This window comes from Rhinatrema bivittatum, chromosome 8 (assembly GCF_901001135.1).
Source record: "Rhinatrema bivittatum chromosome 8, aRhiBiv1.1, whole genome shotgun sequence".
Lineage (NCBI taxonomy): Eukaryota > Metazoa > Chordata > Amphibia > Gymnophiona > Rhinatrematidae > Rhinatrema > Rhinatrema bivittatum.
The window spans coordinates 111290658-111313563 of record NC_042622.1 but is presented as its reverse complement, the minus strand read 5'-3'; the positions used below and the strand labels follow the sequence as shown (position 1 = coordinate 111313563).

The following is a 22906-nucleotide window of genomic DNA, read 5'->3' as shown; positions in this document are numbered from 1 at the left end:
ACCAAAATCTTCCTCTGTCCTACAGCAACATGAGGATACTACACTACCATCTGCTGGAGACAATACTGACAGGGTGATGACAGAATGGGACACTATAGAGGGTGGCATCAGTAAACCAGTTGCTCTCTGCTCTCCTCCGCTGGTAGGGGAGTATAACCCATTTTTTCTGGTCTGGTCTGGCAGGATGAAAAGGCAAACTCTTTTACCTGGCATATGCTACTTTCTTTGAAGCTGTTTGATTTCTTCCTCTTTCTGGCCGAGTGTAGCCTGCCCTTCTACGATTCTGTTGTTAAGTTTTGTTACCTGGTAATTGAAGAAGAGGAACAAAAATGGCAAAGTTGAGAGGGAGGAACTCTAGCAGCCCTCTTCATCCTTTCTGCATACAAGAGAGAAGGCAGGAAGACTGAGACCAAATGTCTTACACACTGACAATGTTTATTCAACTACTAATTTCATTGTACTAAAAAGAAGGCAGGACAGCTATCTCCACACAGCTAACAAAAGCTGCCCAGTTACCATTTGATGCAGCAGAACAACTACAAAAAATGGTTCTCAACTGAAACAACTGGTAGTTAGAACTCAGAAATAACTTATTCCTTTCAAAACAGAAAAAGATATATAGATACACTTTGACCTATTTCATCCTGCTCTATTGGCTTCCAATTCAATTAAGGTGCTATGAGAGCTTTCATTCACAACTGACTGGGGCTTTTCCCTTATAATCCCAACTCAGCCCAGCCATTGCTGTGACAATCATTGTCCAGAGGCCACAAACTGTGACTTCTTCCAAAATCCAGCTAATATTGACCCTAAGTCACCAATGTGCAATGACTCCCTTCTCCCCCACAGGGGCTATGAACATGCCCTCAACAGCATCCCCAGCCCTGGCTGGCTGTATTAGAGTGAGGTGAAAGGGGACGAGAAGATTGTCTAGATGTGAACATTATCTAGATGTGAAAGTATGATCAGAGGTTAGTACAAGATGTGATGGTAAAAGTATGTTCTTACAAGGTTAGCAGCAATGCAACCATAACTAAATTAGATCGGTGTCAGGAAATACTTTAATTAAAAGGTAAAACCAATGCATTTCCTGACACCGATCTAATTTTGTTCTGGTTGCATTGCTGCTACGTTGGATCGGCTTCCGTGTTGTTTTCTGGAACCTTACAAGGTTAGCATGCAGATAGACAACACTGCTTAAAGAAATTACAGGCTTGTGGGGTGTGGGTAGGCCCCCTGTTTTCTCCCTGCTTTTCCTCACTCCCCCCCATTAGCCCACCTTTCTTCTAACTTGAAGTCTGCAAGCTTCAAGGTCACAAGTAGAACTCACAACTCACAGACCAGCTACAAGGTAGTTTCCTGCATAACTAAGACTAGGTTAGAAGCAGAACTCTCCTACATAATTAAGATTAGGTTAGAAACAGAACAGCTGCAGTTTCACACAGAAGAGTTTGGGAGGAAGCCCAAAATATAGCATAAAAGCTAAGAGAGACAGACTGAAAATTCAGATTCAGTAAGGAGAGCACCATTAGTCAACTGAAGACCCAAGACTGAGTTTCCAATACTGAGATCCCAATTTCCTGATACTGTCTTGCACCTGGGAACATGTGAGAGACATGTCACTGTAAATATCTTTTGCTACTGCTTTTTATTTGCATATAACCTTTGGTATCTAAGTGAATATAAACATTTATAATATAACCTGTGTTTTGTTTAATTGACAGACGTTGTCATAAGCACTGTTTTATACATATGTGATATAGAGAATATAGCTTTCATATTTTCACATAGGGTGTAAAGTGTGATTATTATTTTCTTAGTGTGTTTTATATGATCTAGACTAGCGGTTCTCAACCGGTGTGTTGCGGTTGAGAACCGCTAGTCTAGAGAAGCAATATTGAAGTATTGTTGGTAAAAATGAGGCAGCCAAAAATCATAGCAGGTTGGATGTAGAAGGAGTGGGATTATACTGGAAACAAGTTCTTTAAAACAGACTGTCCGTAGGCTGAATCTTGTCATCCTTCTTTGTCCAAACAGTAATGAGCTGCAAAGGTGTGAAGAGAACTCCATGTTGCTGCTTTACATATGTCAAGAATTGGCACTGAATGATAGTGTGCTACTGAGGTTGAACATTGCTCTTACTGAAAGCGCCTTTACTACGCCCTTGGAGAGGAAGGCCTGCTTTTTCATAACAGAATTCTATACAATCTGCTAGCCAGTTGGAGAGAGTGTGTTTGCCCACTGGATTACCCAGTTTGTTTGGATCAAAAGAAACAAAGAATTGAGTGGATTTTCTATGGACTGCAGTGCGGTCTAAGTAATATGCTAGCGCACGTTTACAGTCCAAGGTATGTAAAGTCCTTTCACCTTGGTGAGAGTGAGACCTTGGGAAGAATGTAAGCAAACTATGGATTGTTCAAGTGGAATTACGTAACTACCCTTGGGGAAGAATTTTGGATGTGTACAAAGAACCACTCTGTCATGTAGGAATTTTGTATAGGGTGAGTACGTGACAAGTGCTTGTAACTCACTAACCCTTCTAGCCGATGTAATGGCTATGAGGAATATAGTCTTCCATGTGAGAAATTTAATATCACAGGAATTCATAGGTTCAAAAGGAGAACGCATGAGCCTTGTTAACACCAGATTAAGGTCCCATTCTGTGACTGGTGGCCATATTGGTGGTTTAAGGTGAGTTAAACCTCTCATAAATCTACTGACAAGAGGTTGTATGGATATTGGTGCATCTCCCATCTTGTTATGGGAAGCCGAGATTGCACTTAAATGTACTCGTACAGATGAGGTCTGAGACCAGAGTCTGAAAGATGACATAAGTAGTCTAGCAAAGAAGGTGTGGGGCAGGAGAAAGGGTTCAATTTCCTTTTGTGTGCACCACAAAGTAAATCTTTTCATTCGAAGAATAGCTCTTTCGCGTGGAAGGTTTACGGGAAGCTATAAGCACTTGAGAGACATTAGATGATAGAGACTGAGTGGTTGTAAGATCTAGCTTTCAACATCCATGCTGTCAGAGATAGGGATTGAAGGTTGGGATGGCGCAACCTGCCCTGATCTTGAGTTATGAGAGTGGGAGCCACACCCAGGCGAATTGGCTCTGCGATTGAGAGGGTCGAGAAGTATGGGAAACCACATTTTTCGAGGCTAATGTGAGGCTATTAGTATCATGGACCCCTTGTCCTGTTGTAGTTTCACTAGAGTTTTGGATATTAGCGGTATAGGAGGATACGCGTATAGAAGACCTGAGTTCCAAGGGCGAGCAAAGGCGTCCTGGCTGGCTGGTGTTTCTGTTTGTGGCAGATTGCAGAACTTGTCCACTTTGTGATTCAGGTGTGATGCAAAGAGGTCTATTGTTGGTTGTCCCCAACGTTGAAAATCCTGGTCGCTACTAAGGGATCCAGGGACCATTCGTGAGGCTGGAATTGATGACTGAGGCGATTTGCAATTATGTTGTGGATGCCCGCGAGATAAGTGGCCCAGAGAACATTGGGACCTGTTCCAAATCTGTGCTGCTTCTTGACAAAGGAGATACGAGCCCGAACCTCCCTGTTTGTTCAGGTACCACATGGCTACTGTATTGTCCGTTTGAATCAGAACAGTCTTGTGTGAAAGGCAGTCCTTGAACGCATGCAGAGCATAACGTATAGCTTGAAGTTCCAGGAAATTGATTTGAAATGTTGCTTCGAGTTTTGTCCAAGTACCCTGGGTTTGGAGATTGTCTACGTGAGCTCCCCAACCTAAGGTGGATGCATCTGTAGTTAAAGTTATCTGTGGGACTGGTTGTTGGAAGGGTAGGCCCTTGCGCAAATTGTCTCTGTTTGCCCACCAAAGGAGAGATGAACGTAGCTGGTGGGTTACTCAAATTTGAGACGACCGTGGTTGAATGGCTTGTATCCATTGTGACCTTAATGTCCATTGGGTTATTCTCATGGCTAATCTGGCCATAGGAGTGACGAACTGTGGAGGCCATGTGACCTAGTAAAGTGAGAAACTGATGAGCTGTCACTTGTTTCTGCGAGTGTAGCGAGTTTGCTAATAAGGAGAGTGTTTCTGCCCGATCCTCGGGTAGGAAAGCTCTTGAAAGGATGGTGTTCAATTCTGCTCCGATGAATTGAAGCAGGTGAGACGAGATGATATGGGATTTTTGGTAATTGATGAGAAACCCCATCAAGTGCAGCAGAGTGATTGTTCGTCTGAGAGAAGCCAGAGCTCCTTGTTGAGATTGACTTCTGATGAGCCAGTCATCTAGGTAGGGGAAAACATGTACACTTTCCTTGTGTAAGTGTGCTGCTACTACTGCTAGGCATTGTTGAAAAGACTGACAAACTGAAGAGTAGTAAATCACCTGGACCGGATGGTATACACCCCAGAGTTCTGAAGGAACTAAAAAACGAAATTTCGGACCTATTAGTAAAAATACGTAACCTATCATTAAAATCATCCATTGTACCTGAAGACTGGAGGATAGCTAATGTAACCCCAATATTTAAAAAGGGCTCCAGGGGCGATCTGGGAAACTACAGACCAGTTAGCCTGTCTTCAGTGCCAGGAAAAGTAGTGGAAAGTGTTCTAAACATCAAAATCACAGAACATATAGAAAGACATGGTTTAATGGAACAAAGTTGGCATGGCTTTACCCAAGGCAAGTCTTGCCTCACAAATCTGCTTCACTTTTTTGAAGGAGTTAATAAACATGTGGATAAAGGTGAACCGGTAGATGTAGTATTCTTGGATTTTCAGAAGGCATTTGACAAAGTTCCTCATGAGAGGCTTCTAGGAAAAGTAAAAAGTCATGGGATAGGTGGTGAAGTCCTTTCGTGGATTGCAAACTGGCTAAAAGACAGGAAACAGAGTAGGATTAAATGGACAATTTTCTCAGTGGAAGGGAGTGGGCAGTGGAGTGCCTCAGGGATCTGTATTGGGACCCTTACTTTTCAATATATTTATAAATGATCTGGGAAGAAATACAACGAGTGAGATAATCAAATTTGCAGATGATACAAAATTGTTCAGAGTAGTTAAATCACAAGCAGATTGTGATAAATTGCAGGAAAACCTTTGAGACTGGAAAATTGGGCACCAAAATGGCAGATGACATTTAATGTGGATAAGTGCAAGGTGATGCATTTAGGGAAAACTAACCCATGCTATAGTTACACAATGTTAGGTTCCATATTAGGTGCTACAACTCAAGAAATAGATCTAGGCGTCATAGTGGATAACACATTGAAATCGTTGGTTCAGTGTGCTGCGGCAGTCAAAAAAGCAAACAGAATGTTGGGAATTATTAGAAAGGGAATGGTGAATAAAATGGAAAATGTCATAATGCCTCTGTATCGCTCCATGGTGAGACCACACCTTGAATACTGTGTACAATTCTGGTCGCCGCAATCTCAAATAAGATATAATTGCGATGGAAAAGGTACAGAGAAGGGCGACCAAATGATAAGGGGAATGGAACAGCTCCCCTATGAGGAAAGACTAAAGAGGTTAGGACTTTTCAGCTTGGAGAAGAGACAGTTGAGGGGGATATGATAGAGGTGTTTAAAATCATGAGAGGTCTAGCACGGGTAGATGTGAATCGGTTATTTAGTCTTTCAGATAATAGAAAGTCTAGGGGGCATTCCATGAAGTTAGCATGTGGCACATTTAAAACTAATCGGAGAAAGTTCTTTTTTACTCAACGCACAATTAAACTCTGGAATTTGTTGCCAGAGGATGTGGTTAGTGCAGTTAGTATAGCTGTTTAAAAAAGGATTGGATAAGTTCTTGGAGGAGAGGTCCATTGCCTGCTATTAATTAAGTTGACTTAGAAAATAGCCACTGCTATTACTAGCAACGGTAACATGGAATAGACTTAGTTTTTGGGAACTTGCCAGGTTCTTATGGCCTGGATTGGCCACTGCTGGAAATAGGATGCTGGGCTTGATGGACCCTTGGTCTGTCCCAGTATGGCATGTTCTTATGTTCATTTCGTGAACACGCTGGGTGCTGAGACAAGTCCGAATGGTAGTACCCTGAACTGGAAATGCTGTTGACCCACCAGGAAACACAGATACTTGCGATGAGGAGGGAATATTGGAATGTGAGCATAAGAGTCTTGTAGATCCAGAGAACAAAGCCAATCTCCTGTTTGAAGAAGGGGAAGCATGGTGCCTAGAGAAACCATTCTGAACTTTTCTTTCCTTAGAAATTTGTTGAGATTTCTGAGGTCTAGGATGGGACGTAGGCCTCCTACTTTCTTTGGAATGAGGAAATAACGGGAGTAGAATCCTCTGCCCTGCTGAGTCCGGGGCAATGGTTCTATGGCTCTGGCTCTCAGAAGGGTGGATAATTCTGCTTGCAGATGAATGATGTGATTTTCGTTTAGCGAGAAAGGTTTTGGAGGAGAGTCTCTTGGAATCGATAGGAAACCGAGTTGGTAACCTCGTGATATTATTGAGAGTACCCATTGGTCTGTTGTTAATTGGAACCAATGATTGTAGAAGGAGGAAACTCAACCTCCTACTGGCAAGTTTGGGTTGGGATTGTGGAGATGGCTTTTGCTCTCTGGTGCCTGCCTCAAAAACCTGCAGCCGGTCCCGTCTGCGGTGGCGGTTGAGGCCTAGTGGTTCTAGGCTGTCTGGACTGAGATCTTTGTTGTGGGAGAGAAGATCTACCCCTGGATGTCGGTGGATAATACCTTCTCGGCCTATAGAATGGTTTTCTGGCTTCTTTTCTTGGTGGACAGCGAGACGCTGACGAGGAAGAGTCTTGCGGGACCGCCGATAGTTGGCACAATGTCTCTGTGTGTTCTTTTAGTTGGGCCACTGCGTCCTGGACCTTTGACCCAAACAGGTTGTCGCCTACGCAGGGCAAGTCCACCAGTTTATCCTGTACCTCAGGCCTGAGGTCAGAGGCTTTTAGCCAGGCCTAGCGACGTGCACTGATTCCTGAAGCAGCAACTCATGAGGATGTTTCGAAGCTGTCGTAAGCTGCACAGACTTCATGCTTTCCAGCTTCTAGTCCTTTATGAATTATTGTTTGAGCTGCATCCTAGTACTGTTGAGGTAAGGAGTCAGTGAGTTCCTGCATTTGCTTCCATAGATTCCTCTGGTATTGCGTCATATATAGTTGGTAAGACGCTATCCTGGAGTTAAGCATAGCTCCTTGGAATACCTTTCTCCCTAGAGAGTCCAGGAATCGATGCTCCTTCCCTGGTGGAGTAGAGGAATGAGGTCGTACTCTTTTGGATTTTTTCTGAGCCGACTCAACTACTACAGATTGATGTGGTAACTGTGACTTTTGGTAACCAGGAACATGTTGCACAAGATATGTAGTGTCCACTCTTATTAATTGGCGAAACGGAACATGGATGTTCCCAAAGCCTGTGTTGTAATTCCAGGAGTACTTCGTGGATAGGAATGGCCAGGACTTCTTTGGGTGGATCCACAAATTGTAGGCCTTTCAAAGTCTGCTGCCTTGTATCTTCCTCAGACACTAATTTGAAAGGGATTGTGTCTGTCATATCTTTGATGAAAGTAGTGAAGGATAAGTCTTCTGGTGGAGACCTTTTCCTTCCTTCAGGAGGAGATGGCTCAGACATGAAGCTTTCAGATGAAGAATCTGTATTTTTCTCCTCCCATGAGTCATATGGAACCTGTTTGGAAGGAGAAGTAGGAGAAGACCCCGGTGGAAGTGATGGAACCACTGGTCTGAAGAGTCCTGAAGGTCCTGGTTGAAGGTCATCAAGAGGGCCTTGTCCAGGAACATCCCCTAGTCCTACAGGCTTAGTAGGGAGAGGTTGCGGTGGGATGGCACCGACGAGGGCGTCGAATCTATCCATTAGCATTTGAAATATTGAGAATTCCGGTTGCCCTGGAGCCCCAGGCATGGGCACTGGCATCGGGAATGCCATCAGGATCGGCATTGGTGCTGGTCCCGGCATCGGTGCTTGTCTTATCCTCGGAGATGGCCCCGGCATCGGCGCGGGCACCAGCATTGGCACATGCACCAGCATCAACAATGGTGTCGGCTTCAGCGAGGGCTTCAGAGTCGGTGGTCGATGTTCCTGAAACGCTTCACGCACCGCCTGGCGGATGAACCCGCTCAGTTCCTCCATAATAGCTGATGCAGGCAGAGCAGCTATATGTGGTGGCGGTGGGGGCATCATCGGTTCTACCACAGGGCCCTGTGGAGGCTCGATGTCCGGCACCTCAATCGATGGTGAACGCCTCGGTGTCAAAGGCCTCGTTGTCTCTTGTAGGCGAGGCCGCTTGGCTGTCGACTTCTCCGGGGATAGTAGAGATTCCGGAATCGACGAATGTCGATGTTGATACCGATGTTTAGATCGGTGCTCCGTGGCTTTTTCAAGGCCCAATGCCAATTTTATCGATGCTGCGGATGGGGTCGGAGACCACTGGTCCCCTGAACCCTCCAGACGACGTTTTTTTTTTAAGAATTATCCTTTTCGAAGCTCTGGCCGAGACGACTGAGTAGACGTCGATGTAGAAGTTAACAGTTGGATGTGGAACAAATGTTCCATTTTTTCTTGCCGTGCTTTCCGACCTTTAGTGGTCATTTCTGCACATTTTGGGCAGGACGAAACATCATGCGACTGACCCAAACAAAGAACACACTCAAGGTTTGGATCGGTAATTGACATCATTCGATTACATTTGGGGCATTTTTTAAAACCTGTAGCCATGATCACAATGACAGCCGTCGATGGATGGCTGACTAAAAGTTTTGAAAAACTCGAGAAGAGTCGGAAGGGATGTTCTACTCACCGGCCGGTGGTAAAGAGAGACCCCGATGTGGGAGAGAAAAAATGAAGTTTTAATCTGATTTTTAGTCAGAAATTGTGTGAAGAATTTCACACAGGGCTCACTACTCAGGAAAGTCACTGGTATGTGAGAGAGAAAGAGATTGTCAGGGACGTGACTGGTGTGTGTGTGAGAAAAAGAAATTGGTCATGGAGGTGACTGGTGTGTGAGAGAGAAAAAGAGAGATTGATCAAGGAGATGGCTTGTGTGTGAGAGAGAGAACATGTGTGTGTGTGAAATAGATTAGTCATGGGCCCTAAGGAAGAAGAACATGAGGACAGAGCTTCAGCAACCCTTGCTGCTTCTGGTATGTGCTATTGGCCTACAAGAGAAAGGAGTAGGAGAGTTACTAGAGAGGGTAAGTAAAGGTGGCTTTTTAAGTTTATCTTTCTCAATTGACTGCCATTTTAATTATTGGGTATTGTGATGTGTCTGCTGTTAGAAATATTTTAATGCTGTTTGGAGAATTTTTAATAATTTTGAAAATTATTAATGATTGGATGTTATTCCATTTATCAGTTGTTTTGAAACATTTATTATATTTTAGTTTTAGAATTATTTTATATTTCTCGAGGAATGTATAAATAGAAATGTGGAGACAAAAACTGAACTGGAAACAGCAAGAAGCTAAACTCTATGCAGTGCAACAACACAAAAACAAAAACATTAGCTTATGGTCACTTTATTCTGTTTTTGGTGAGGGTCTGTCTGGTTCTGCGTGTGTGACCCAGCTAAGGGTGTTCTGCAAGCTTGAGGTTTCTTGGCAGGGATCTATAGCAGCTTGGCTTGTTCTGTTTTCCTAACAGGAGGTGTATTGGTGTTTAGGGCCTGGTGTAATTTTTGCAGTGCTGCCTTTTCATAGGTAGGGTTATTACTGTTTGAGTTCCATAATGCAGGTGTAATTTTGTGCACATTAGTTTGTGTACATTATTGCAGATCCTGGAAGTCTGTAGGTGCTATATTTCTGTTTTGCACAGAATGCAGAGTGGGTTTCTTGGGTTTCCATTCCAGTTTCTGTTTCCATATATATAATTTGTGGTCTTTCTGTACTTGGTGAAGGTCGATTCTATGTGTGTGACCGAGGTGAAGTATTTTACTAGTATGTAGGCATTTGTATCAATATTATTTGTTGTGTTTTCTTAATAGAACATGCATTGGTGTTAAATTACTGTTTTTTCATAAGGAGGGCTATTGCACCTGGTAGGAGAGAGTGTTTATGTTGCTGTTACTGAGATAATATACCAAAACGGTTTCACTGGTCAATCTTTTTCTCTCATTTCAATTCGCCACAAATTCTGTCAAGTTATGAACATTCCAGCTGTCTGGACTGATCCGAGTACATACAGGGAAAGGAAAATTGGTCCTTACCTACTAACTTTCATTCCTATAGTACCATGGATCAGTCCAGACTCCCACCCATATAAGAATATGCAGTTGAGTGTCTGGCTCAATCAGTGTTTGGCCTCGCCTCATTGGGAAGACTTTGCTCCGCCCATGCCCTGGGCGGTACCTTCTCTACCGGGCTGGCAACCTCGAAAGGGCTTACTCCAAGAGTGCTGCCTGCCTGACGGTTGTCTGGACGAAGAACCCGACAATTTAGAGGCCCGAAACCTAAGATCCCCGAAACCGAGGACGAGAGGTAAAGGAAGGCCTCGCCTTGGGCTTATCTTCAGGCAACCTGTGAACTTTGTTCTCCTCCAAGAATTTAATCATCTCCTCCAACTCCTTACCAAACAGCAGCTTGCCCTTAAAAAGCAGAGTGCCCAGCTGTGATTTGGAGGAGATGTCTGCCGCCCAATTCCTCAACCAAAGGATTCTGCGAGCAGAAACAGTGGACATCATGGTTCTACCGGAGGTCCGCAGATCATACAATACATCCGCAGTATAGGCCACCACGGCCTCCAGCCACTCCGCCTGGAGGGACCGCTTCTGAGAGAGCCTTATCCATCTGGAGTTGCTGCACCCAACGAAGGCCTGCCCACAACATAAAACTGCTACACATAGCAACCTGAGCCCCCCAAAGCAGAGACCTCGAAAGCTTTTTGAGGTGAACTTCTAGCTTCCTATCCTGAAGGTCCGTGAGCGCCGCGGAACCAGTGACAGGGATAGTTGTTTTCTTAGTGACAGCGGACACAGCCGCATCCACTTTCGGTATCCTGAGAAGATCCAGCGCCTCATCCGGAAGCGGTATATAACTTTTCCATGGCCCTGCTTACCTTCAAACCGGCATCTGGAGTGTCCCACTCCCTGAAGAGCAGGGCACTGACCGACATATGAAAGGGGAAAGCCGCAGTGGGGCCCCTAAGCCTCAACATCCCCGGATCCATGGCCCCTAGTATCGAGCTCTCTTGCGGGGCCTCAATACCTAACTCCTCAAGCACGGCAGGAATTAAGGGGGCTAGTTCTTCAGTGCGAAACAAATGCACCACCCTGGGGTCATCTCACACAAGCCTTGATGCATCCGAGTGAGACTGGTCTGGGTCCTGGTCTCCCACATCAGGAGACCCATCCGGGGGAGCCAATGCCCAGGCGGTAGCGGTGAAGAATACTTCAGTCTTGGGGGGGGGGGGGGGGGGTCCAGAACGAACTGGCTGATCCCCTTTGGAGGCCCCTGACCCGTCCAAGGCCTCAAGCCTTGTGGGAGCCACCGGGGCCACTTCTTCCTGCCACGAACGCTTGGTCCTCCAGCTCAGGGAAACCCCTTTATGGCCGCGGTGCCTGAATGTTCTCAGCCTTAAATACTCTGCTGAGAAAGCGCACAAAATCAGCCGAAACAGAGGAGGAGGAGTCAGAGCCCTCTTCTGCGCCTTCCTCCGAGGAGAAACCTCTGGCTGTATCGGTACGGTCTGTTCCAGAGCCCTGAGGCTGCAGTGACAACTGGGGGTGGGGGGGGGGGGTGCCCAGCTGTAGGTTGCTACCGTCCCCTGGCAGGGTGAGTGAATCGGGCTTCCCGGTGTCAACCCTGGCAGCTGCTTGAATGGGGCGAGCGGCAAGGTCTCCGACCCTCTGCCCGGATGCCTCAACTACCAGAGGGGATGGTCCCCCTGGGACCTAGGGAGGACATTACCTGGGAGGACACTGACTGAAAGACAGGCAAGAGAAAAAACAAGAACCAATTAAACCTACTTCAGCCAGTGTAAAGAGTGAGGAGGAAGCTGCTGGCACAGCCATGCAACTGCCTTCAGATGTTTTCCCTTTCCTCTTTTTTTTACTCACATTCCCAAACTGAGGCAAAAAGTCTATAACAAAAAAACCAAAATAGACTGCCTCAGACCAGAGGATATCTGGAGCCTGCAGCTGCCTGAGCGGCCTCATGAAGAGGAGGGATCTGGACTACCAGATTTACACCCCACGGGCACACATTACAAGCACACATAAGGGTCACCTACCCCGGGCTCGTTCACCTCAACTGGACAAGGAAGAACCCACCATGATTCAAAACACCCCAGGAGGAAGGCTCAAAAGAAAAAAAAAATGTCCCAGCTGCAGAACTGCAGGTTTTACACCCATCTACCATCTGCTAGAGACAGAAATACTGAGGAACTGCAGGTGGCACATGTGGTTAAGTAGTAGTGTCAATAAAACTTTCTCTGTCTCCATCTGCTGGAAAGGAGTCAAAATCCCCAGGAGTCTGGACTGATCTGGATACATACAAGGAAGGTGGCATTCTCTGCAAGCCAGTACACTTGGGGACATTCATCCACAAGATCCACAGTTAGTTATATCATGGTCTGGCCCAGGGCATTTAAGGCAAAATGAATGTAAATCCAAAATGAAAATTCTGTGCCCATACTTTTTTTTTTTTCAAATTTCTTAAATGGGCCTTTTCTTTCAGAAGTGGCTTTTTCTGTCAATATTTCTAAGTTTGATGTGGTGACATTGACAGAGAAGTTTTCCAGACTGTTTGTTGAGCGGACGAAAATAGATTGAGGCAGAATTGCATGTGAGAAGCTAGTGCAGGAAGTCCTGTGCATGCTGAGAAGCTAGATGAACTTTTTAAACTATGAGAAAATGATGATCCGACTCAGCGCCGTCAAATGACATCACCCATCTTGTGTGGCTATTTCTTGAGCTTGTCCATGGAGGAAATAATTTAATAATACATAATTATACTTTGATATTATGACAGACGCTCAGCCCACTGAGCCCTTCTAATAAACAGAAACCATTATTGGAGTAACCGTTATATGTAAACCGGCATGAAGTACCTACGAATGTCAGTAGATAAAAACCGTAAATAAATAAATAGATTAGTACCTGGGTCTCCAATACATTAACAGCTTCTGTGTGATTGGTTCTAGCTTCCAAAAGTTGTTGCCTGGTATCATCCAACTTCTGCTCCAAAGCAGTTTTCTGGGAAATAATACATTAAATTTTATGACGGTCAATAAAAATAATTGAGAACTAACCCCTCCCAACTATCCCCAACTTCTCACAAAGACTTAATCTTCCTGGCTCATGATCCAACTTTTTAAGATCTCAAGGAAGCTAAAACCAAGTGGACCTCTGAATTACCTGATCTGCATGTAAAAGAATGCAATCTACACTGTATAATGTTTCACTGTTGATCCCTTGCTGAACAAAAGCCAAACATTGGGTTTCCTAGATCAGTGGTTCTCAACAGGTGTGTCGGGACATACTGGTGTGTTGCGAGGTCCTGGGAGGTGTGTTGCAGGGCCAGCTGACTCCTCATCAGCCTGGGTGGAAGTTGGTTGACTTCTTTTATATTAGGCCTGATGGGAGACTACCCTCTCTTCCTTCTCTTCTTCCAGGTATGTACAGGGAAGCTACATATGTGCTGTTTTTGGGTTTTTTTTCTTTCAGATTTTGTATTCTACAATGCGCCTGGCTAGTAAGGGAGTTTGTGTTTCTGTTACTGAGATAGTACCAGAATCAGAATTATTTTTTATATGGTGAGTTGTATGGGGAAATCTCCTCTGTACCCATTGTTTGGGGAGCTGGGGGCGAGTTCCTATGGATGAAGAGTATATATTTACATTTAGCCCCATGATGGTCAAGTGTTCAGTGATTCATGCATGTAAGCATTATCTGTCAGGTGTCCCAATAGAAAAAAGGTTGAGAACCACTGTCCTAGATGGTACTAGCTCCACTCAGGTGGACTGAGTGGATGAGGAAGGAGAATGGAAGATTTCACTTGAGCCAGTAAACTTCAAAGTATAGCATTAGATAAAACACACATAATATAAAAAAAGTGAGATTTCATACTTCTTCAGAAAGGTTTTCTAAAATATGGTCTTCCTCTTAATACATCATCAAGAGGGAACTGTTACCTCCTTCAGCAGTTCCTGCATATGTTCGTCCTCTGAAAAGTTGCCTTCTAGCTTCTTCTCCAGGGAAGCTACTTTTTCTTGCAGATGTTCAATGAGTTTATCTTTTTCTTCTGCTTCAACCGTCATCTGTTTTGATAGTTAAAACTACCTGTTACATCCAGATGTTATTAGAGGCAATATTATTTCTATTTCACATCTCATATTTGAGCAGAAGTACCTTGTGTTTGTGCTGTTCATGCTGCAGCTTAAGGGCCTCATATTCAGCTTGTAACACTTCCAATCTCTTCTGACAGCCAGATGCAGTGACTTGAGTCTATGACAATATTGAAAAACAATTCAAATGTTAGCAAGTCACTGTTCTATGTCCGATCTTATCAACATACAATCAATTCCATTATTATTCCCATCATATTAAAAGTAAGAAAGATGTTTGAAACATGATAGATTGGACCATCTTTCATTAAGGCATTACAATTCTGGAATCTATGGTGGCTTGTATGTAGCTGTGATCACACTACAAGTAAATTAGACAAGAGAAACAAAAAGGTAATGGAAAAGACTGACAGCAGAGAGAGATGGAAGAGAGGTGGAAGAATCCAGGGGTGGAGGGGGCAACGGAGGAGGAAGGGTTGAGGTATGGAAAGGGCAAATGGAGAAGGAGAGCAATGACAACAGGGCTCACTGTACCACCTACTTTTTGGCCCATCAACCATCAATGACAGAGAAAAAGATGCCACGCTAAACACAATTTCTAAAGATATTATCTTTCAGGCACTGGTACTTCCAAAGGTGCCCTTGGTTCCCAGGAAACAGCCATCAGCTACATTTCTTTTTTCAAAGTCAAATTATGTGATTTGATAAGAGACAGCCCATTCCTACACAAAAGAAAAGGGAGCAGAGTTTCCTGCTCTATGATCAGCTTTCATGCAGAGATAAGGAAGCTCCATTCCTGGGCAGTGTATACGCACAAGAAGTAAGGCTAAGGTTGAGACTTCCATTGATGAAGCTGGTTTGATCAGAGGTGCCCAATACCAGCTCCCCAAGAGACAGTGGAGACTGAACGGCATCTAAATCCATCATTGTGCATATTCCTATATTAAAGCTATACTGGGAGTTTTCCTGGAAAAGTTTGTAATAATAATGGGAAATGAGATGTCTAGTGGCTCAAAAAGGCTAGGTGCTAACAAAACTTGACCTGTGGAAGGCAAGATGGCACTTGAGCCAGGCCTGGCTATAGAAAGCCTTTTGGAGACCACACTTAGGTAGCTGACCCCTGCAATTTTGGAAGCAATCACTGATCAGCTTAACTGCATTTGTCAGCAAACAAATTGAGAAAGAAAGTAGATAATTATAATTTAGTGAGTACCTGAATCAGCCAAGCCATGTCTAAACATGACGATCATCTCAGCTCCATTGATGTTATGGTTGAAACATTTTGAGCAAAAAATAAAACTCTGGAAGTAAACTTGGTGAATTAGAAAACTGAAGTCGGTGCAACAATGTGTGCATAATGGAATATCGAAAACCATGCAAGGAGAAGAACGGTTAAATTATGCAAAAACTGGTTGCCCAAAACTCAAGAAGCGAATACAGCAGAGAGCGCTATCCTCATGGAGCGGACCCATCATCTTGGCAGCAGAGGAACGGCAGTGGGTAGGCCATGGCAAGTAATCGCTAAATACCTGAACTTTACAGATAAAACTAAAATCCTTTCTGCCTACCATAAGATCGCTGAATTGAAGTGTAAGAATTGTACGTTTCTGCTATTTCCTGATTCTCAGTGAAAGTTCTAGTTTCACGAAAAGAAATACCCTTTACTGCACGCAGTTATTTAATAAGGAGAAAAGGAAAATTGTTTCTTACCTGCTAATATTTGCTCCTGTAATTCCACAGAGATCAGTCCAGACAAGTGGGTTACGCATCCCTACCAGCAGATGGAGACAGCAAACAAAACTTTGAGGCACTGCTCCATAACTAAGAGTGATGGACCCAAAAAACAGCAGGGTAGGCGATCCAGTGAAACCGTAGGCAAACAACAAGCAGGAGGATGCCAAAGAGCGTCTTTTTCAAACTTTAATCAAGGAGACGTAAAAACTCAAATAAAATTGCCCTTTGAGTTTTTACGTCTCCTTGATTAAAGTTTGAAAAAGACGCTCTTTGGCATCCTCCTGCTTGTTGTTTGCCTACCATAACTAAGAGTGCCACCTGCAGTCCCTCAGTATTGAACTGTACCCAAGCCAAATAATTAGAAGCTACAAAACCCATCTAGGGCGAACAGGTAAAGCAGGACAGGAATACCCCTGTCTTGGAACCTCTGTCATCTCCAGAAACACAAAAATTAAGTACAACAGTTCTTCAGACTATATTACATCGACTATCAGGAAACAGTCTATCGGCAGCAACAGGGTGGGTCTCTGGACTGATCTGTGGTATTACAGGAATGAAAATTAGCAGGTAAGAACCAATTTTCCTTTCCTGTACATATCCAGATCAGTCCAGACAAGTGGGATGTACCCAAGCACTTCTAAACTGGATAGGAACCCGAAAGACCCGCGCACAATACACTCTCACCAAGAGACGCATCCTGCTGTGCGCGCATATCCAAACGGTAATGTCTGGTGAACGTGTGAAGCGAAGACCATACCACTGCTCCTCAAATCTCATGGGGAGAAAGTAATTGACACTTTGCCCAAGAAGCTGCTTGCGTCCTAGTAGAATGCACTTTCAGCCCTTCTGGAACTTTACGACCCTAACAAAATTAAGCAGAGCAAATGACGTCCCTAAGCCACCATGCATCGTGGCCTTTGAGGCCTTATCACCTTTCTTCACACCTCTTAACACAAAAAGATGATGTGAGCACCAAAAGGAATTAGTGACCTCCAGATAACGCAAGATAATCCGGCGCATTTCCAAAAGATGCAGTTCTTTCTCCTGAAGGGAATCCCTGGACCACTCTGGGAAGGCCGGGAGATCTACTGTCTGATTAACATGGAAAGAGGACACCACCTTCAGTAAAAAGGAGGGAACTGTTCATAACATAACCCCATCATTAGAAATACGTAGAAAGGGATCTCTGCACGACAGAGCCTACAACTCCGAAATCTGCCTGGCTGAACATATTGCCACCAGAAACACTGTCTTCAATGTCAGGTCCTTCAACGTCACCCTTCTCAAGGCTCAAAGGGCGCTCCACAGAGAACCCGAATAACCAAATTGAGGCTCTAGTCTGGACACAGTTTCCAAACCGGTGGTCGCAAATGCTTCACTCCTTTCAGAAACCAAACCACATCAGGATGGGAGGCCAACCACCTCCCTTGCACCTTGCCCCTAAGGGAACCCAAAGCAAATACCTGTACATGGAGCGAGTTATAGGCCAAGCTCTTAGACAACCCCTCCTGCAAAGAGGATAAAATCTGGGGCACATCCACAGATAGGGGATCTAGCCAGCGCTACAAACACGAAGACTAAAAAAACCTTCCAAGACCCTGGCATACGCTACAGAGGTCAAGGGTCTCCGCGCCTGAAGAAAGGTAGAAATCACCTGTTCCAAATAGCCCTTCAAATGCAAGTGCCGCCTCTCAAAAGCCAAGCCTTGAAACAAAAGTGATCCTCCCGATCTGAAAATATGGATCCCTGTCACAGTAAGTGCGGCAGATGGGTCAGTCTGGGGGGTTCCTCGATTGCAAAATACACAAGATCCGCGAACCATGGGTAATGAGGCCACTCTGGTGCCACCAGCACCACCAATCCCGGATGTGACTCTATTCACCGTAGAATGCGTCCGATGAGGGGCCACATAGAAAATACGTACAACAGAATCCTCATTTGCCAAGGACATGCCAGGGAGTCCAGGCCTACTGCACAGACCTCTCTTCTGCGACTGAAAAACCTTGCTGTCTTTGTGTTGGCCCGCATTGCCATAAGATCCAACTGGGACACGCCCCTTCTGGCACAGATGCGATCCCAAGCTTCCCCTGGATCCAACTGCTGCCTGCTGAAGAAATCCGCCTGCACATTGTCTGCACCTGCGACATGAGTCGCAGCTATCCCCTTGAGAAGGAGCTCAGCCCAGACAAACAACTGTCGAGCTTCCAGTGGCATCCTTAGGGCCCTGTTTACCTTCTGCAAGTCGAGGATGGGCCGATACGTGCCTTCCTTCTTGGGCACCACAAAATAAATGGAGTACCTTCCTCTTCCTTACTCCTCCCTCGGGACAGGAACGACCACGTTGAGGCACAACAGCCTTTGCAGAGTCTCCTGCACCATCTCTCGCTTGCTCCAGAAGACGATGTGGACTCCAGAAAGGCTTCTCTAACAGGATGAGAAAATTCTAGTGTGCAGCCTTCTCAGACCACCTCTAACACCTATCGGTCTGAGGTAATCTTGGCCCACTCCTCGTAAAAGCTGGATAATCTTCCCCCTACTGCTTCTATGGAAAAATGGGCGACACTGGCTTCATTGCAAGTATTTTCCACCACCGGTCCCTTGGCTGGCACCATCCCTGGCAGGTCTGCAGGCTCCTCGAAAGGACTGCTGACGTCCTGCTGACTGCTTAGCCCCCACACCCGAGGTGGGCTTGCTGGACCAGAACCTATGCGAATCCCGAAACCAGGACAGAGGCAGAAACACCTTCTTGTTGGATTTCCGATCCTAAGGCAATTTATTTCCTTGGACTCTCCCAAAGTATTCATCTGCTGATCCAAATCCTCCCCAAACAGGAGCTTTCCCTTAAAAGGAAGATTACACAGCTGGGCCTTGGACCATATGTCCACTGACCAATTTCACAACCACAAAAGTCTGCAAGCTGCTATTGCCGAGACCATGCTCCTGGCTGAAGGGCGGACCAAGTCATAAAGCACATCCATGACATAAGCCACTCCAGCCTCTAAGCGAGCTGACTGCCGGGAATCCCCATCCCTGGAGAAAGCTTGCTCTCGTATCTTCTGCACCCAGAACAGACAAGCTCTCTGCATCATGCTACCACAAATTGCAGCCCAGAGCCTCAAGGCTGACCCTTCAAACCGCTTCAATTGAATTTCCAACATGTGGTCCTGAACATCCCTCAAAGCGGCAGCTCCTGCCACTGGGATGGTCGTCTTCTTAGTGACTGCTGAAACCGCTGCATCCACCTTCGAGACCCACAGCAGCAAAAAGGTCTCCTCCATCAGGGGTTAAAGCTTAGCCACTGCTCTTCTGACCTTCAGACCCGCTTCCAGGAAGTCCCATTCCCAGTTCACCAACTTGCGAATCTTCTTCGGCAAGGGAAAGACACTAGGGGGCCCCCGCAGACCGTCCAGGACTGGGTTCTCGCCCTTATTATCCGACTCCTGAGCCATCTTCACTCCCTCTTCCTGCAAAACCTGTGGAATAAGGGACGCAATTCCTCTTTTTTAAACAGACGGACTACCTGAGGGTCATCTCCCTCTGACACCGGGAACTCATGCAGGTCCAAATCATCCTTATTTGTATCAGTGTTTGGGTACTTGCCAGGTTCTTATGGCCTGGATTGGCCACTGTTGGAAACAGGATGCTGGGCTTGATGGACCCTTGGTCTGACCCAGTATGGCATGTTCTTATTTGGGGTTGCATCCACGTCCTCATCTGGGTCAGCGCACTGCAAAGCTAGAGGATCCTTCGGCATACCATCAGAGTCTTCCCCATCCCTGGGGTCAGCCTCCAGACCTGCCCGACCCAAACACAGGTGTCGCAACAGGTCCCCAGATCCCCCTGCAGGGGCCACCTTAGGGTTTTTGGAAGAACGAAAAGGCAGCCTCCCCTTTGGATGCTTGATCCCTGCTCCCTTCTTCACCAAGAAGGCCTTATAAAGGACTAGGAAAAACTCTGGTGAAAAATCTTTGGGATCCTCAGCCCCCTAATCAGGAAGGCTGCCTTCCGAATCTTCACCCCTATCGATATTCTCCTGTACCACAGGCAATGGGGGAGGAGGGGGAAAATCATGGGAGTTTCTGTTAGGCACCGGACCCTGTACACAATCCCCTGAGGGCACATCTGTCCCCTGAGACACCCCCCCCCCCGGGGCCACAGCCGGGGATCCCGATGAACAAAGAGCCCTCTTCTTCAAGGACCCCTGTACACCCCCCCCCCCCCCAAGAACCCTTCATCTCCTGCCTTGCAGCTGGAACACAGGGATTTAATACTCAGCTGAGCAGACCAAACCCCGCAGGCCGCCACATGCGGTTTTGGCACTATTAATACTAGGCACACTGCAGCACAGGCCTCAAATGTGGCTCAACCATTGTGCCGCAGGCACAACAGGCCGCACACGTGGCTGCAACAGCCCCTACCAAAAACCAGCCTTAGCGGTGTGCGGGAAATCCTGACACGATGGCAGTGGTCCCGCTGCAAAGTCACATGGTAGAGCCAGCCCGAGAGCCTGTTCAATGAACAAAAGCAAAACAAACCGCACCTGTGGTCCCTGTTAGCTGAGCTGCTACTTCCCTCACCATCCCCGGGGCCCCCGAAGAGAGGAAGAAGGGAAGAACCTCCCCCTCTTGAAGTGCCAACAGCTCCCGCTGCCACAGACGCACTCATGACCCGACTGCTCCCTAAAGCTACTGGGGAGAAAAAAAAAAGTCAAAGATCTTTTTTTTAAAAACAGTTTAACACAAAGACAACAAGGCACTTCCCTTACAGGCTGTGAAGATTCAGGAGGAGACATCAGTGACCCTGAGGGAGCCAGTCCCCTGGCTATCAGGACCTCTGTCCGGCCGAGGACGAACACCAGCCAGGGGTTTCCAACCTCCCCAGTCGCCCTGCTCCACCTGAGGCATGGTCCATGAAGGAGCCTAACACTTCAGAGAGCCTTCGAAAACTTCCGCAATCAATTCTCTCTCTCAATTGAAATTTGGTTAGGCTGCAGGTTTGCACCTCTACCATCTGCTGGAGACAGAGAAATACTGAAGGACTGCAGATGGCACTCTCGGTTATGTAGCAGTGCCTCAAGATTTTGTTCTCTGTCTCCATCTGCTGGTAGGGATGCATAACCCACTTGTCTGGACTGATCTGGGTATGTACAGGAAAGTTTGCATTATAGTTTCCTGCCTGACTGAAGGTGTTTCACCAGGGAGTGTCTTTTTGGACAGTAAAGAGGTGGAAGCATTTATAGAAAAGCTGTGAGTGGTATGAGATATCAGCATCACTTTGGTTCTGAGCCTTAAAATTGATGCGAAGTTAAAAAGAAAATAATGCTCTTGAGAGGGGCTACAGTATTCTCTATTTTGGGGTGAAATTCTGTAAAGGATGGCAGACTCTATTGAAAACTGAGGCATGTTTTATTAGCCAGAAGCTGGTTGTTATTTCTATCATTGGCTCTCTGGAGCTGTCTTGATTGGAGCTCTGATGACTATGATTTATCTCTCCGTTGACTCCAAGAGACCCTTGAGGTATGAGAGACTGACCGTGTAGTCACGAAGAGACTCTTCAAAGAAGAGAGTGAAGAGTCTTGTCGTGGGCAGTCTGCTTCCTCATCCAAGGGAGTTTTGGTGTTATTTTGAAACTAATTTTAGTTCATTGTAAAGTAGTTTTTCACAGAATGTTAAGAAGGGAGGGGGTGATGAGTTGGTTATTTGTTCTTTGGTAGAATGCTGTTCTTTACATGGGATTTCAGAGGGGAGTGTTTGAGAGAATGTGAGACATTAACAGCAGAATTATAATTGGGTAGCTTGCCGAGGTGTGAACGGGCGAAATGTGTGAATGTGGATGAATGTAGGTTCAAAAAACTTAAGACACTTCAGGCTCCAGGGAAATGTCAAATTTTGCTATCTGGGGAAGGGTCTAGTCTGGGAGATCCTCTCTCTTATTCTTTTAATTAAAGCTGCATATAAGCTATAGAGGAAGCTCAATTATGGCTGATATAGACATTTGTTCCTTGAATGTTGATGGTTTGCACTCCCCAATAAAAAGGAAAAAAATGTTGATGGCACTGCATAAACACAAAGCTCATATTGCCTATCTCCAGGAAACACATCTTGAAGACTCCGAACATGTTAAACTTAAGAGGGAGTGGGTGGGTCAGTGCTATTTTAGCTCTTTTTCTAGAAGACAGAGGGGTGTGGCTATTCTTATCCACAAAAATATGTCCATTTGTTATGGCGCGTCAGTTCAAAGCTCCAAATGGCAAGTATATCAATATATTGAGTAATTACATAATATGTGTGTGTTGCTGATTAATATCTACGCATCAAATGGTTAATCGCGTAACTTTTTCTCCTCGCTTATTACCAAATTAGTACCATGGGAAGACTATGCCCCTATTATGGGTGGGAACTTCAATATTACAGATAACCCAGTAATAGTGTAAACCGGAGAAATCACTTAAAAAAAACAAACCAAAAAAAAAGCAAGCTGAGATTGGAGTCTGTTTCGTGTGTAGTGAGTTGTGCCTATTTGATTCATGGAGTCTACTCCACCTGGGGGATCATGAATACTCATTTTACTCCCAGGTACATAATGTGTATTCTTGGTTGGATTATCTTCTATTTGCCCACTCCTGGTTAGAAAGATTGGTTATCTTGTAAAATTGTTGAGCTTCCTTTTCTCTGATCACCACTTGCTCATAGACACCTGCAGATAATAACTGACGGATCCCGCTTTCCCACATGGAGGAAGTCTCCTATAATATACTATGAAAAAGATTTTATATGATTTTTGCAGAAGCAGTGGAAGGAATATGAACAGCTCAATTCCTCACTTGATATAGGACTAGTATTCTTTTGGAATGCTGCTAAAGAAGTTTTACATGGGCAAATTATCTCATATCAGGTGTGCAAGCATAAG

At 45.4% G+C, this 22906-nt stretch overlaps 1 protein-coding gene across 1 annotated transcript in view; it reads right to left on the bottom strand.

Annotated features, from left to right (window-relative positions):
• Positions 1–22906, bottom strand: part of GOLGA1 (golgin A1) — a 266236-nt gene that overhangs the window by 154952 nt on the left and 88378 nt on the right. Inside the window, exons 10-12 of the mRNA XM_029610990.1 lie at positions 14328–14423; positions 14111–14236; positions 13077–13172 (exon numbers count right to left, since the gene is read on the bottom strand). Of these exons, the coding sequence (XP_029466850.1) occupies positions 13077–13172; positions 14111–14236; positions 14328–14423 (318 nt within the window). The remainder of the gene's footprint in view (positions 1–13076; positions 13173–14110; positions 14237–14327; positions 14424–22906) is intronic.